Below are 15,361 nucleotides of genomic sequence, written 5' to 3' on the forward strand. Positions count from 1 at the left end.
GAGAAAGCTTGGGGGAAACTTTAGCTTTTAGCAGGGCAATGATCCCAAACACAGGCAAACAGCACAGGAGTGGCTGAAAATGCCACAAAGGCAACATGTTCATCAGTGGCAAAATTGCAAGTCCAATTTCAATCCAATCAAAAATCTGACACCATAAGTTGACCACTTATCAACCAATATGTACAACTTGTCAGGAAGGAGGAGTAAAAAAAAAACAAACAAAAAAAACAGTATGCCAAACTAATTTTTATATATTTAAAAAACAAAACCAAAAAGCCCAAAAACCAAGAATCAGAAAAAAACATTTCCCATTCATTCAGTCATTTGCAATCCGGATAAAGCTGATGATTTAAAGGAAAGAAAAACCTGAACATTTTCATGATGAACTGAACAACAGAAATTGTACAACGTAAAAGCACTGCTGGATTTGCTTTCAATTCTGCAAGACAAGTAAAGACAACGAGAACTTAAAACCTTTTGTGTCGAAATTTATTAAATATTCTGTTAAGTTCCATTGTCTAGAGCCAATTCAAAAGCTGTAAAAACAGAAGAGAACAAACAAAAGATCATTGTACATTCACTATTTCCCCTGAATTTCAAGTGCTGAAAATAAAAAATACAGAAAGCAGTTTGTCAAAAACAGTAGCTCCTGCAAACGTGTCTTTATGGTTAGGTTATTACAGTATTTCGGATAATATACATCGTTTCGGACACCTGCCCCTGCCCTCCCTCCCCTTATAATCAAAGAGCAACTTCTGTGTACAAAAGTAATCCAAATAATCTATTTATTTAGATACCATTTTAGCATTCTTCAGCCATGTGTGGTGCAGCATTTCAGTATAACAAGACATTCAAGCTTGATTTAGACGACTTGCGTACAGAAAGGTTCAACTTAAAGCTCAGTCTGTCTTTATGCTTCCTACCTAAGTACCTAAAACAATGGGGCAACACAAGCAGATCAGTGGGGGTCACAACATGATGAACTTGATGAAACTGCACTGAAGCTGGCACTCAGCGAGTGACTGAACCTGAATGGATGCTGCCAGCTACAGCGACTGCCCTGCAACATTCACAAAAAGGTTGAAATGTGAAAGGACACTAAATTCTACAACAATTGTAAAAATCTACACATTGCTAAAAAAATAATGCACCGATTTTGCTTTGACATTCTTAAAAGAGTCACTTCAAAAACAAACATCTCATTCCTACCAGGACGAGTGAGGGTGTTACACAACATCAGGCTTTCCACAAAAACAAGCCTTCAGCTGTCTGAGAAATCCTATAGCCTACTACAGTGTCCAAAATGTAAAAAGGCTGTCCGCAGTTCCAAATCACTCACCTGTCTAAGAAAGCAGTGGTGGGTGTTTAACAGGGAATCATACACACGCTACACTGCTTTACCGTTAACTACAAACTCAAACATGATTCTCAGCCCTTTTGAGTTTAGTCTCTCGTATGACCAGTGCAAATGAGCATGACGCTGTTTTTTTTTTTTTTTTTTTTGCTAGGCTGGTTGATGGGCGGCTGGTGCAAATAGATAGAGATGAGGAACTCCTGACTGTTGAATTGGGAGAGCAAAGCCCTCTTTCAGGCCGTGACCTGCACCTGCCCACTAATCCGTAGCATCCTCAAGTACCTCTGGAGTCTGGAGTATTAACGTATGATCTTAAAGATTGGTATAATGGGGAAGAAAAGAGATGTTTTTAGATGTTTTCCATTCTAGGAGTCTGTAATCTGACTGGCCCGCTGTTCATGCATTTCATATATGTGTGTAGGTACATTCGAGATCTAGCAGCACAGAACTGGCCCTAAGAGTGCTACAACAGCAGCAGCAATTGCATTGCAAGCTAGTCTGAATCAGAAGGGATCAGTGTTCCAGACATTGGGCACTGCCTGAGTCTACACCCAGCCTAGTGCTGAGCGAGGAGAGCCCCCTGAGAACGTAGGGACCTCGATTTATTCAAAAATATTTATTTAAAAACAAAAACAAAACAGATTTAAATAAAAGCAAAAGCTCATGCAAAACCATTCTCCAAAAAGGGTCTGTGGTTCACCTGATCTGACATTTTAACTGCATGATCAATGTCACATGAGGTGGTCATTTGTGTGCTTGTTTTTTTGCAGCTGAAAGTATTGCCTCCATGCAACAGCGTAACATTTTCTAATTCAGACAAGACGAGAAAGGCAAAACTACTGCAATTAAATGAAAAAACTAAAGAATAACCATGATCATTACAATAACAAAAACCCAACAAACAAGACAATATAAGTCAACTGACAAAAGTGCTTAAATCAGGGATTTTGGGGGTGAGAATACCTAGTAAAAGAAAACAGCAAAAGTTTTGAAATGACTATACCAGATAGACAATCACAATTGGTCCAGCACCTTCCACCAAAATGAAACAAATCTCATCACAAAGCTTGATTTTTTTTTTTCTTAAAGATCGCAAATGTCCTACTCAAAGCACAGTTTCCTATCGTTCTTGACTAATGCCACTGCAGGCAAATTCTGTATAGTGGTGAGAGCCAGTGTGAGGCTGTTGTCTGTGTTGAGAAAGGTGACTGGGAGTAACGCTGAGCTGGGTACACAACTATCAATTGTGGGGACATTCCCTCAGGCTGGTGGAGGACAGAACCACACTGTACGCTGCTGGCCAGCTTCGTCACCCCCCCCACCCCATGTCAGAATATTACAGTAGGATCCTTTTGTCTTGTCTCATTGCTCGTGAGCGGCACTGGTACCTCGAACCTGACCAGTCTTACGAAGCTGAAAAAGAGGAGAAGAGAGGGAGAACAAAGTGAAAGGGAAGTCACAAGAGAACAAAAAGTGGAGCCCTCAATGTGAAGTAGGCATCATTGTTATTTGGCACTGCTGTATTCTTTTAGAGCTATTAGCTTAAACACATTCACTATGCATTTTCATTTGCCAAAGATGCAGAAGTTAGTCAAGCAAGGCAAGGTAACTGGGTCTAATCCCACTCTTACAATCTTCAGCATTCCAGGTCCAACACTTCACAATAACATAACAGAAATACATTGATACACATCCAGCACCTCAAGAAAAAAGCATTAGATCTCATGCACAAAATCAGACATTTCAAATCAAGAAAAGAGAGGCAAGGGGAGAAATGTAATGGTTAGCACAAGGAGAACAAAGAGAAACAAGGATTTTGGAGAAGTCTGGAAAAAGTTTACTGTACAGCCAAACAGGCGAGGAGGAATAATAGGTCAAATATGGAACCTTGTAGTCTAGCCAAACATTCTACTCTTTTCTGAGAAAAAGGGTTTCTGTCAGGAGAACAGAGAAAGCCTGTAGTCAGTCTTAGAAAAAGTGGGCAGCTTTAGAGCGGAGCATAATCTGTCCATATTGGAAGAGGAAGAAAACGGAAAACAGAAGAAAATAAGCAATGAAACTCAATGGAATTACTAACTATGAGGTGAGGAAAAGTGAAAGGCAGAAGATGAAATGGTTGTTAGTTTACATGCTTGACATCATGCATCGGCAGCACCTGTGGTGTACAGGACAGACTGCCTCCATTTGGTCCACATGCCTGATGCAAGAACTCATGCAAGATCGGTTCCTGATCTGGCCAATAAGATTTTTTATGTTTCTCATTTGTGTGTTTTAAGACATGAGCAACAGTAGTGGCCAACATTGTGTTTCTTATTTATCATGATGGGTGGTACAGATTCTCTTGGCTTGTGAACATGCCATCAAGCCTGGGCAGCAAGGCCTTTTTGACTAATCTAATACTGATCGGCTTTTTCACAAGACCCTATTGCGAGTCTGTCACCCGATCTATTCTTATCATTTGCTGGCTGTGAACCTAAATGGATACAGTGCTGGGAAGCGACTGGAAAATGTTTAGGAATGAATATGAGGCATGAGGAACAAGCGCCACCAGTTCCTCCCGGCAGGGCTTCGCCCTCCGACTCCTGCAGAACTTACGGATTGCACTTCACCTGTTGCACTACTAGATAGCCACAGCTACTCTTCTGCTGCTGTTGTGCCTCTTACTGTGCCTTTGCAACGCATCTAAACACAAAACAGCAACACGTTAACACACGCACTACAGACTAAACGTTAATCCCTGTAGGAAGAAACAGCAAAGGGTTAACACTTTGAAAGAGTAATCCTGAAAATGAATGATTCCAATCAGGGCTTAACAGAGAGAACTGCTTAGCACTTGCATCAAGAACCATGATCAACATCATTCTCAAACTGGCTGTAAAAAAGAAGAGCTTGGAATGATCTGAGTGAAGAGGCCAAAATAAACCATCAAATCAAATATTAGGCAAAAAAGCAGCGGTAAAGCTTGGCACTAGCAGACCAAATGTAGTACTCACTAAATATATTGGCTTAATTTCCATCACACTTGCTGCATTCACAGAAGGAAAAACCTGTCCAACTTTGAAAACCAAGATAACCAAATTGGGCAAATGAAAAGACAAATTACAGGGGCCAGACCATTAGTTGTAATGAGACTGAAAGTTGATGATATAAGAATCAATAGACTATTCATTTTGGCAAACTACAGCTTAAAGTTAAAATAATACCAGGCTAAACCCCGGGCATATGGAAGAGTAAGTATCGATCAATATTTCCCAGCGAATGGAAAGTCTGTGGTTTTCCTTGGCTGAGGGCTGAAAATGATCACAGAGCGCGTCAGGCTTTGGAGGGGCCGCGCGGTTGGATTGCATTTCTAACAGGCTAAGAGGAAGAAGTTGAGCCAACTACCAGCCCTTATTGAGTTGGGCCATGTTCAACACAAACACACACTGAAAATAGAGAATATTACAGAGTAGCCAGTAGCAACCAGAAGAGAAAAACAATACTGAGCATATAAGTCCTTTATTGCACAAAAACACATCTTTCTTTAAGGCTCTTTTCACCACAGAACTTCCTAGGTCAAAAAGTTAGAAAACAGAGGTGTTGATTAACACTATAGCATAACAATACAGACAACCTCAATCTTGTTTTAAATCCTAAGACTTGGAAATAAGATTCTGATCAAATGTTTTTCTGTAGTGGAAAACAAAATTCCAAAATATTTTCCATTAAACAATGCGGTGGCCATTTTTGTTTAGTTTGAGTAGAACGTCCGATGTGACAGCAGATCTTTTGTATAGATTAGAACCACAGCAATAATAAACACACAAAATGAGTATTATAAAATGCTCAGTTAGAGGGTGGCACAGTAAGCAGAAGACATAGCACCATATAACTTTTATTCACATCCATACCTCTGCTGTTTTTTTGTGAAGGGGAAACCAACACCAACGTACTCGCCCAGAGAAAGGGACACGTCTGGGGCTTGTGAAGCTCTTAGGTAGGTTAGCGCTTACCTGACACAAACACCTGACGTGTCCGTTAGACTGGAGCGTCATAACAGAGTCATTTCTCTGGGTAAGGATGTTCTGATGCTGGTTTCCCAACTATAGATGCAGGTCCTTTTCTTTGGATCTGGATCTTTGCACTGTAGCCCTACAATATTTATGTTGTTAGCTACACTCTAAACAGCATTAAATAGCATGTTGGATTAACACAGTGAGCTACTTTATGATCAGTGTCCATAGCAGTAGCCTACTTCAGACTGCATTCACTTCAAATAATATGACCACAGACCTTTTGACCAAAAATTCTAACACAAAAACTGAAAGTGGGTGTTGCAAAAGAGGATAGGCCCACACAGGTCTGATGCTAGAACTTGCAAGAATACCACCAATCATTACCAGTGCTGGGAGGATTAAAGCTAGCATGGCTTCCTTCAACACACAAATCCAGAACTCCACTGGACAGCTGAATGCATGTGAAGGTGAAAGCTGTCAATTCTGTACGCAGCATTGCGCTGAGCGAAGGTGGCAGAAGGAGGGTCATCCCACACACCCAGAGAGAATGAGGCCAATTATGTTCTATGCCACTAGAATCACCAGGGACTGACCCGGAGATTTCCCAACGATAAGAAAACACACTTAGACAGCCACAGTAGCTGCAGTCAACAGCTAGAGTTACTCAACACCGGGAATAATCTTACGCATGCAATGCTGTGGTTTTATGTAGCACCTTACCTCTTCTAGCTCCTTCTGTGTCTCAGCCTCCATCCGCCGGATGTCCTCCATGGTGAGCTCAACCCAGTTGTCAATCCAGCAAAAGAGCTGGCGATGAAAGTTGGTAAAGATTCTCTTCTCTTGCTGCAGACAGAGGAAAAGTGGAAGAACAAGGATTGATTTTTGCATAAAGCACCATATGAGAACAAAATTAACATTTGTTAATTGAAACATTGAACATTTAGCTATTTTTTATATATATATTTATGCTCTACTTATTATGCTACCTATGTTTGTGCAGTTTTATGTACTAAACAGTATTGTTTACACAAGAGCATTTCCCTACGTCTCTGTGTGCCTTAATTAAACACTGTTTTGTTTGTTACTGTGCCTTTAAGACTGTTAAATACACCAATCAGCCAAAACATTAAATAACTTAATAATAGTGTGCCCCTCATGCAGGCAAAAGCAAACATTTCCTTGGGCTGAAACACCAACTTTAAAAGGCTTTTAGAAATTGCAAATTTAGAAATAGCAGTCAGTGATCATACTTACTTTGTGGATGAAATGCTCTATTTTGCTTTGAAGGCCCCACCATTTGAACTTCACCGTAACGAGTTTGTATGCGCACATTCGGGGAGCATTTTCATTTGCAGCAAGCTCTGACTGTTAGAAAACAAAAAAATATATGTATAAAAAAAAGAGAGTAGAGATAGACTGATCAGCGGCCTCGAGTGCCGGTACCGATCGAGGGCAGGGCTGGATGCCACATTAACCTTAAACTCCAATCAAACTAAACGAATCGTCGTGCAGGGCTCATATAATGTTATGTGCACTGCCTCTCAAGGTGAAATGTACCTTGCTTAATGGAATCAACTTGTCTCTGAGGTTCCATGTAGAACTGCACTGTGGAGCTCAAAGTGTCGTTACTTACTGATAGTAATGTAGTGGTGTAAAAAGTATTCACTCCGCTTTCCCCATGAGGCGTGTTAGGTTTACATTCTATTTGAGTCAGGATCAGTTAAAAATAAATACAATCTAAATTACAAAAATAAACAGATCCAGATGGATAATGAACCTGTTATAATGATTTCTGCTTAAGATATGTGACACATTTATACACAGAGCATGACTTTTACCTTCCATTCTGGGCCTAGAGGACCTCTGCCTGTTTTCTCAGAGTGAAAGAGGGCAGGGTCTTCTTCTGGCTTATAGTCCTGCACAGAACAGAAAAGAAACGAAAAGTTCAGACAATCGCTAAACTCCAAGCCAGATCTGTGACAAACGTTATTGCCGCTCAAAAGCAATTAAATCATGAGGGACACAAAGAAATTCAGAGATACATTTATACTCTTAGCAGCATAATGTAAAAATTAAGCTCTAGGTGAAAAATGAAATTCACACTTAGACACACCCCTAAAGAACCCCCTTTCATGCATTTCTGGACAAGCTGAGAGATACACAAAGTGAAAGAAGCATGTGGACTGTGGTGGTAGAGCAATATTACAGGATGTTACACAACTATGAATCAGGCAAGTTCTCATAAGTGTTATCCTGCCTGCCTCACCAGAGTTAAACAGTGCAGTTAAATTCAGAGTTCTGGCCCAGAGTAGCAACAACAGAGACACTATCCTCCTCATTGCAGTGAGTGGAGCATCACAATGAGTTTAAGGGAAAAATGCTACAGAAGTGCTTTTTAAAATTGTGTAAATGTCAATTGAGGTGTTGTCTTGACTTATTTGACACTCCCCCCCCCCCCTAATTTATTTATGCGCCTCCTCTCTTATCACCCACCCTCTCCCCGACATATGCATAACACACTACACTTTTAAACTCCAAGACCTACACACTGAACACCTTGGGCAGATGGTAACTAGGATTAACTCTGCCCCAAGACTGATCCACTTAAGTCATTAAAGGTACAAAGCACGAAGATATTGCAGTGCTCAGAGTATTAAGTTCTTGCTCCATTTCAACAAAAAGCAGTGTCAAAGGGGATGGGTTGGAGGTTAACAAAGGGGGAAAGTTACTACTGACTGGTTAGGTTAAATTTAACCAGTCTATCTTTTTAACAGAATCAGTTCACAATGTGATGTCTATAGGATGGATTACATGTACAGAGCAGGAAAGGAGCCATTTGGATTCTTTTTTGCTTATAATTTTTTTTGGCCTGCACATTGTATTTTGCATGTGCCTACCATCCAAATGGTAAATAGGGCTGCAAATAGCAGTTATTTCTATAATCAACTGAGCCACATTTCATTGTTAGTGATCAATAAATCAAACCAAGTCTCTAATGGTGCAAAAAATAACATAGATACAACCATTGATAATAATAAAAAAAAAATACTGCTCTGAAAATGTCCGAGTGTTGCTTTTTTTTAAGACATAACATAGCATTCGTAGCATTTTTGTATATGGTCTCTAAACCTTTACTTTCTTCAAAAAGAAAGCCAGTAGAGATCCTGCTCTTCCGCTGACGGGAGACGTGTGGAGTCTCACCTCAAGCAGGGCTTGGCTGTATGCCGATGGCTTAAGGATTACAGACGTCCCAAGTAAAGTGGTGCCTGAGGTGGGAGGGCATGAAATGGTCTGTGCACGCCACACATATACTCTAATCCACCATTACATCATAGAGGAAGACCTTCAGCAGTGGCAATCAAGGAGCAAGCTCAAGCAGGCATAGCTTGTGACAGGACATGGTCATGTGATCTGAAAAACTCTCTCTTAAATCCCTTTTGTTGCCAATAAGCCAGAATCACAATTTTGTACCAGCTTCTTAAAGCATACAGGTCAGCAACTACTGTGAACCATACATTGCAAAAATCTCCTTACATATGCACTTATCTGAAATATGCAAATGAAATGAAATTCCGAATATAAATCCAGTAACTACTGTGTGGTAATTTGTGTGGTAACTATTGTGTGGTGAAACTACTGTGAACCATACATTGCAAAAATCCCCTTTACATATGCACCTATCTGAAATATGCAAATGAAATGAAATTCTGAATATAAATCCAGTAGTTATTGTGTGGTAATTTGCTAAACAAACATTAGCAGTACAGATGCACCAGTGATGCTGGAAAGATACCTTGCGGTTCCTATCAAGCATATTGCTATAGAAATTTAAGGGAAGACAAGTGAAATCAGAGCCATTTTGCTTGCATCTCACAGAATATACTCACTCCTGGCTCCACTTGTGATCTGTCTGCTACATCAATAGGTACCACCTCGACAGTCTTCCATGTCTCTGGGTCCAAGTCATGCACCTACAACAACAAAAAAGAAGATACATTCAGTTAAAGGCACATAAAAAAACAAAAACACAATACCAGTGCCAGAAGAACAGAGATGAAGTAAAATAATAACACCAGAAATGTGTCACCGCTCACATTTTCCATAGAGCCCATGTCCGGTTTGTGCCACGTTTCAATTTTGATCATGAAGTCGTCTTTCATGTATTCATTCTGCAAAACCAAAGGCAAAGAAAATATATACAGTGCTTACACAGTGGAAAGTATTATGCCACTCAATGTGTAAGCCAATAATGACAACAACTACATAATATAGTATTCAGGCTTTCTCAAGCGACCAGTGTGGCTCTAAAACCACTGATTAAGGATGGACCATAAAATATCTACTTACCGTCACAACTGAAGAAAATGGAGCAGCAAATATTAAGGGATGAGGGTGTTGAGACAAAAACAAATCAAGAATTTTGTTATATTAAACATTCACATATTTTATCCAATAAAAACAAATCAACCAGTAATTAAAACCTCATTTAGAAAACACACCATTTCGAATCTGTAAGTTTGCATTCATTACTAAGCAGTTTGAACAGAGCTGTCCTGATTAACTCATGTCAAACTCTCAGACAAAATGTTTGAATGAACAAATGTAACAGCAAATAACTGATTCAATATATGTGTCCTAAATCATAAGACAACCTACTTGTACGACAGTATGGATAGGCATTCCAGGCTTTTTCGTGGAATACTAGAGCCCCCTCCGGTGCAATCATCTTCACAAAGCCGGGCACTTTACTGTGCAAAGACAAAAAAAAAAGACATAAGACGGCATTATTCCCTACTTATGGCAGTTCCTCATTTTGTTCTACATATAACAGTCCAGCATCTGGTGATCAAACACCACAGAAGTGACTTGTGGTAAACAGAAGAAAGCAGACCTTGATTCATAGAAAATAAAGTGCAGTGCTCTTTAAGAAAGGGGGTAGGGTTGTTTCTTCAGTGGTTTAAGCAAAATAGACACAAATCTACACAAACCTGTGGTGTATATTTGAGGGTGTGGCACTCTCTGTGCAGCACCCTTGGCTCACTCACCTACCAAAATTAAACACCCTAATGTTTCAAAAAAAGGATTCTTCTCATTAAGAGTAACAAGAACACACAAAGATGAACTGAGTGTGAATTTAATGCCACAAACAGTGACCCAGATTTTAACCCTGACAAGGAAGACAACTGATTACATTGTAATGTATTCGAATTTAATTTAGGTTTACTCACCTTTTTAAGTGATAGATTTTGTGTGTGTATTGTCCTTTCTCCCCCTCTTTTTCATACGGTTCATTAGTCAGCACTTCGATCCCTTCTCCGCCACCCGTTTCATTCTTGCTGGCCTCAGCCACAGAGAAAAGCTGCCCAACTTGGTACTGCAAGGAAGAGGAAAAATAGCTTATTAGCACCGTATTCTCATGTGTGTTCATCCAATCATTCATCCATTAATCCGTTAAGTAAAACAGAGGCTTCAGTGGAATATCAACTATAACTGTTGTCTCTCATATGCATGATGAAGCCAAGCAGTGATTTTCTCACAGAACAGTGTAATAATTATTGCAATGTCTTTAGTGGTAACAGACAATAAAAAGACAGTGTGTTGTTTAGAAGAGACTGGCACTAGATAACACAACTACAGTAATTCACTCATTATTAATTACATCAGCCAATTAAGGTAAGATAATCCTTTATTAGTCCTGCAGTGGGGAAATTCTCTTAATTTACCAAATATGTTGTCAATTTTTTTTGTAATGTGTTTAAGGCCAAACAATAACAGGCTTTTTGTTAAAACGCATATAAATGGGTGTATAAATCAGACTCACTGTAAAAAAACAACAACAAAAAAACCTTGTTTAAATCATGTATTATATGGGCATCTGTCCATCTCAGCACATTCAAACATCTAGTTTTAATACCACTTTAACTTAATTTCAAGAAATCTGTAATTCCGCTTTGAGCCAGTGATTCCTGAAGCCTGTTTGATAATCTGTCCTGTTTATCAGTGAAATTGCAAACAACGAGGCAATTCCCTAAAAACATTTTTTAATCAACTTAAAATGAATAACAATTGCAGTCCCACAACACTGTAAATATTAGTTTAACTTAACAGCCATTCCACTTAAAAGCAATACATCCTGGCCAGCGCAAATCAATATTATGAGTTTTATTTATCTTTCATATAATGAAAGTTCCATAGGAATGTTGATTAAAACAGTCAACTCTGAATATGGTATTCATTTTAATTGTCTTCTTGCAACCATATCATATGTAACAGATATTATAAGATTATTTCTTCTGTGAAGTAAATACATAATTTACAAAAAATTATCTTCTATCAAACAATATCTTTCCAGTGGATAGTAAAAGATAGGTGAATGTAAAAACAAATTCTTGAATTAGTTAGCCCATTATCACAATCTGAGTCTGCATGAAAACACTCAGTTATTCACCAATCAGGACGGTGAAACAAGGTTCTGTTTTAGCTGAGACATTATATCATATCTTTCTAAGGTTACAGAAGTGCAGCTGGTGAAACATCAAGGGAAAAAGAAGCACTCACCTCTTCTACCGAGCATGGCAAGACCACACGGCTACACCAGAGAGATTGAGGAAAGGAGAAGAGAAAGAAACAAAATAAATTAGTTTCAGCATCAGGGCAAACAATGTGACAGAAGCTAGACTTTCTCAATTTTTTAATAGATAGTTAATAGTCTTAATGCAAACTTAAAATATGAAAATTACAAAAAAATTGCATAAAAGTTAGTATACTTGCGTTAGGCTAGTTGAGGCATTGAATATCTACTTTAAATGCTAATAAAAATGCTACATTGTTGATGTAGGTGATGGTGTTTGTTGTTACAGCTGATCTACAAAACAAGACAGAACACATCTCTTGTACTGCTAAAATTAAAACACATCTAAGGAAAAATAAACAGTAAAAAGACAGAAGTTGCAGCATCGGATTTATGAGCATTTCCTAAGCCGACATGTTTGCCAGCGTGTTTTTTGTCTCTTTGCTTTTATGATGTAAAACAGCCATAAAATCAAACGAAACCGGAACAAGCAGCTGCTCAACATTTATCTGATTCTTCTGTAAACGCACTCCATGTTTCCCAGAAACATTTTTATGAACACAATGTAAACAGCTTAATTTTCTTATACAGATCTAATGTCTTATTTGCATATTTTCATGCAACTTTTCAGTGATGTGACTCAATTTAATTCAGGAGCTGGATGGAAACAGGAAACGTTCACTGAGCTAAGTTTGTTAATGACTTTACATTACAAGTACATGTTAAAAGAAGAAATGCACATATTCAGCAGCCAAAAATTTAGACCAAAAAAGGCTTGGCTTATTGTACTGAGACCACTGTAAAGTCTCATCAATCCCACCTTTAATCCCTATCAATCCTGTAGAATGGCAGCACTGAGTAGTTCCCTCAGACAGCCTTTCTGATTATACCAGCTTGATGCTGCCTACTTTGCAGGGGCTCAGTCTTAAAAATAAACCACACACCACTTTCTAGGACTGTGTATTAGCAAGAACCTTTACAATACAGGGGTTACACTCTGATACCACAATCAACACATTGTCTTTATTTTTTTGGTCACCGTACAAAAAACAAACAAACAAAAAAAATAATTGCATAAACTTTGTGTTAAAGTTTATATTTAAAGCAATCATAAAAGTGGGACACAAAGAAACAAAAACAACTGTGTCACCAATCTTTACAGCATTGCAAAAACATAATATTGTGATAATTAAATTCATATTTTCTCCTCTACTACTTTGACAGTTGCCAAAGCAAGGTCAAACGACTCAGATATTTGCGAAAAAGGCTGTGCTCTTCAAGAAGAGCCCGATGTAAAGCGACAGATGTGAGCAGTGAGGAAATACACAAGCTTATGGATAAGTGATTAAAGTAAAGACCAGTGATTCCCAACCCTGGTCTTGGTGGACACCCTGCACATTTAATGGGTTCTTAAATTCAAAAATTACTTGGTAACCACCTAACTGGCTGGAGAACCACTGAGTCTTAGAGTCTAAGTCTTAAACTATGGCAAACTACCAGTCACTAATGATGACAACAGATAGAGTGTGTAAAAACTATATGGTTACTCAAAGGGGTCTTTTATTACATGAAAACCATTTAAATTATTCAGTGGTTAAGAGTGGTTTGATGTTCACAGTGGTGGTAATGAGAACCAGACGTCTGTAACGTCTGTGAAAAAGTTATCTAAAATGTATACAACTTTATGTAATTTCCCCCTTTAGGTAACACTTTTAAACTTTCAAGAGGCCATTAGGGCTATAATGCTTACACTACTGTCTAATACTGTGAACAAAAGCCGTAACCTAAAGCGGGTCTTGAAAGAACAGGAGGTACTGCACAACAACAGCTGATCCAGAAACTTAATTCCCAGTACACCGTGCCTGACAACAGCAGGTAGGCCATAATCACGCCAGACAACGCTAAACTCGATCATGCTACAAAAGAAAGGACATGAAGCAATGTCTAAAAATAACTGACTACCTAAAGAGACTGTAGTGAATATAATTAGCTTAAGTGTTCATGGTTAGCTAGTGGACGCAGCACATAAACCTAAGAGGGGGGAAACAAGACCACATTAACCCAGTAACCAAAAGCACCAACCTAGTCGTAATGCTTCTTACCACCTTAGTCCTGCCCTACTGACCTCAAATAAGTCAGAAATACTGTAATAAATATATAGAGAAAACCCTTAGCAGTGTACAGTTACCAGCCTCACATACATGAGACCAAACAAAACAAATTGGCTTTCTAACAACGTTGTCAAAAGGTGGTGCTGTTTAAGTTGTCACTACATTGTCACAACTTCCAAGGCTGTGGTCACAACCTACAGAAATTACATTTCAACAATGAAACAAAGTATAAAGCACAACATAAACAAAACCAAAACTATAGACGTTGTCAAAACAGAACAGTGTTGGCTGGGCATTGTACATATAACTGAAGAAATACTCCGCTGTGTAAAGTTACCAGTGGCACAAACCTTTATAGTTATATATTATAGAAATTATATTTTATCATGTGATATTAATACTTTTAACCTTATTTTACTTTTAATAGTTATATGAGTTTAACAATCTCACACCCTAAAAAAAAAAAGAGATGGTTTTACTTTTCAGGGGCACCACTCTGCTGTGTCCTACTCTACTGACTCCAATTCATTTTCATGTGTGTCTAATGATATTGACATAACATTTAAGTACAAAATCCAAATCCAAAATCCATTACAATAGAAAAATTGAGAACTATTATATATAGGGACAACTCTGAAAGGTATGATGTTTGCAATGTCCTTTTTAAATACTAAACAAAAGGTATATACATATATAGAGGAAATATCAGCTGTGTAAAGTTAGCTACCAGCGCCACAAATATGAGAAGCGTTTTTCTATAATGCACCAAAAAGCTGGTGAAAGTACAGTGACCGTTTCTTTCTCCAACAGTGAAATCAGGCGCGCCTTCCCTGCGTCGCTCACTAAGCCGTTACTCTGGCTAATGTTAGCGGGGTAGTTTCGTTTCCGCCGTTGGAAGCTTTGAGCGACTTTCCAGCAGCTGGACCTACTCGCCTCACTTCGCTAAAGTTTTAACATCTCCGTTTTCCACTGAAAGTGAAGTACAGCGACGTTCCTATCTGTTCCGAACCGCAGTCTGCAGTTCATTGCAGCGGAGTGTACAACCGAGTTAATCTTCTCCTCAGCGCTCAAAGCGGCGAAGTGAAGTGAAGTTAGCTAGCTAGCTCCCTAGCTAACGTTGCTAAGCCGGGCCCGAACCAAGCCGGTCTCCGCTTTACCTCACCCCCCTACCCGCTCACAAAACGAGCGATACGAACACTGAACGACAGTTCGCAAGAAATAACATGGCTGTGAAACACAGCAATACCGTCTCCCAGCACAGAGGAACCGGAGTTAGATCTGAGAAAGTCGGACTCACTACTCCTTGATGATCACCATCTTCTCTCCGCCC

The 15,361-nt window shown here is 39.0% G+C and overlaps 1 protein-coding gene across 1 annotated transcript; it reads right to left on the reverse strand.

Annotated features, from left to right (window-relative positions):
* Positions 1-711: 711 nt before the first annotated feature.
* pitpnb (phosphatidylinositol transfer protein, beta) lies at positions 712-15,361 on the reverse strand. Its single transcript, XM_072659238.1, has 12 exons — positions 15,329-15,361; positions 11,908-11,938; positions 10,578-10,723; positions 10,006-10,097; positions 9,697-9,704; positions 9,444-9,518; positions 9,237-9,320; positions 7,188-7,265; positions 6,604-6,714; positions 6,070-6,192; positions 3,950-4,036; positions 712-2,767 (listed from the first exon to the last, which is right to left on the reverse strand). The coding sequence occupies exons 1-11, from the start codon at positions 15,346-15,348 to the stop codon at positions 3,989-3,991; spliced, it is 816 nt and encodes a 271-aa protein (XP_072515339.1). The 5' UTR covers positions 15,349-15,361; the 3' UTR covers positions 712-2,767; positions 3,950-3,988.

Source organism: Salminus brasiliensis, chromosome 16, assembly GCF_030463535.1.
Source record: "Salminus brasiliensis chromosome 16, fSalBra1.hap2, whole genome shotgun sequence".
In the NCBI taxonomy this organism is placed as follows: Eukaryota; Metazoa; Chordata; class Actinopteri; order Characiformes; family Bryconidae; genus Salminus; species Salminus brasiliensis.

What these genes read in the sequence shown, in the direction of transcription:
- pitpnb (XM_072659238.1), bottom strand. Translation starts at nt 15,348, where the DNA reads ATGGTGATCATCAAGGAGTA. An exon ending in TGCCATGCTCGGTAGAAGAG is followed by an intron (nt 10,724 to 11,907) that starts GTGAGTGCTTCT and finishes TCTTCCTTGCAG; the next exon opens with TACCAAGTTGGGCAGCTTTT. An exon ending in ACATGGGCTCTATGGAAAAT is followed by an intron (nt 9,321 to 9,443) that starts GTGAGCGGTGAC and finishes TTGTTGTTGTAG; the next exon opens with GTGCATGACTTGGACCCAGA.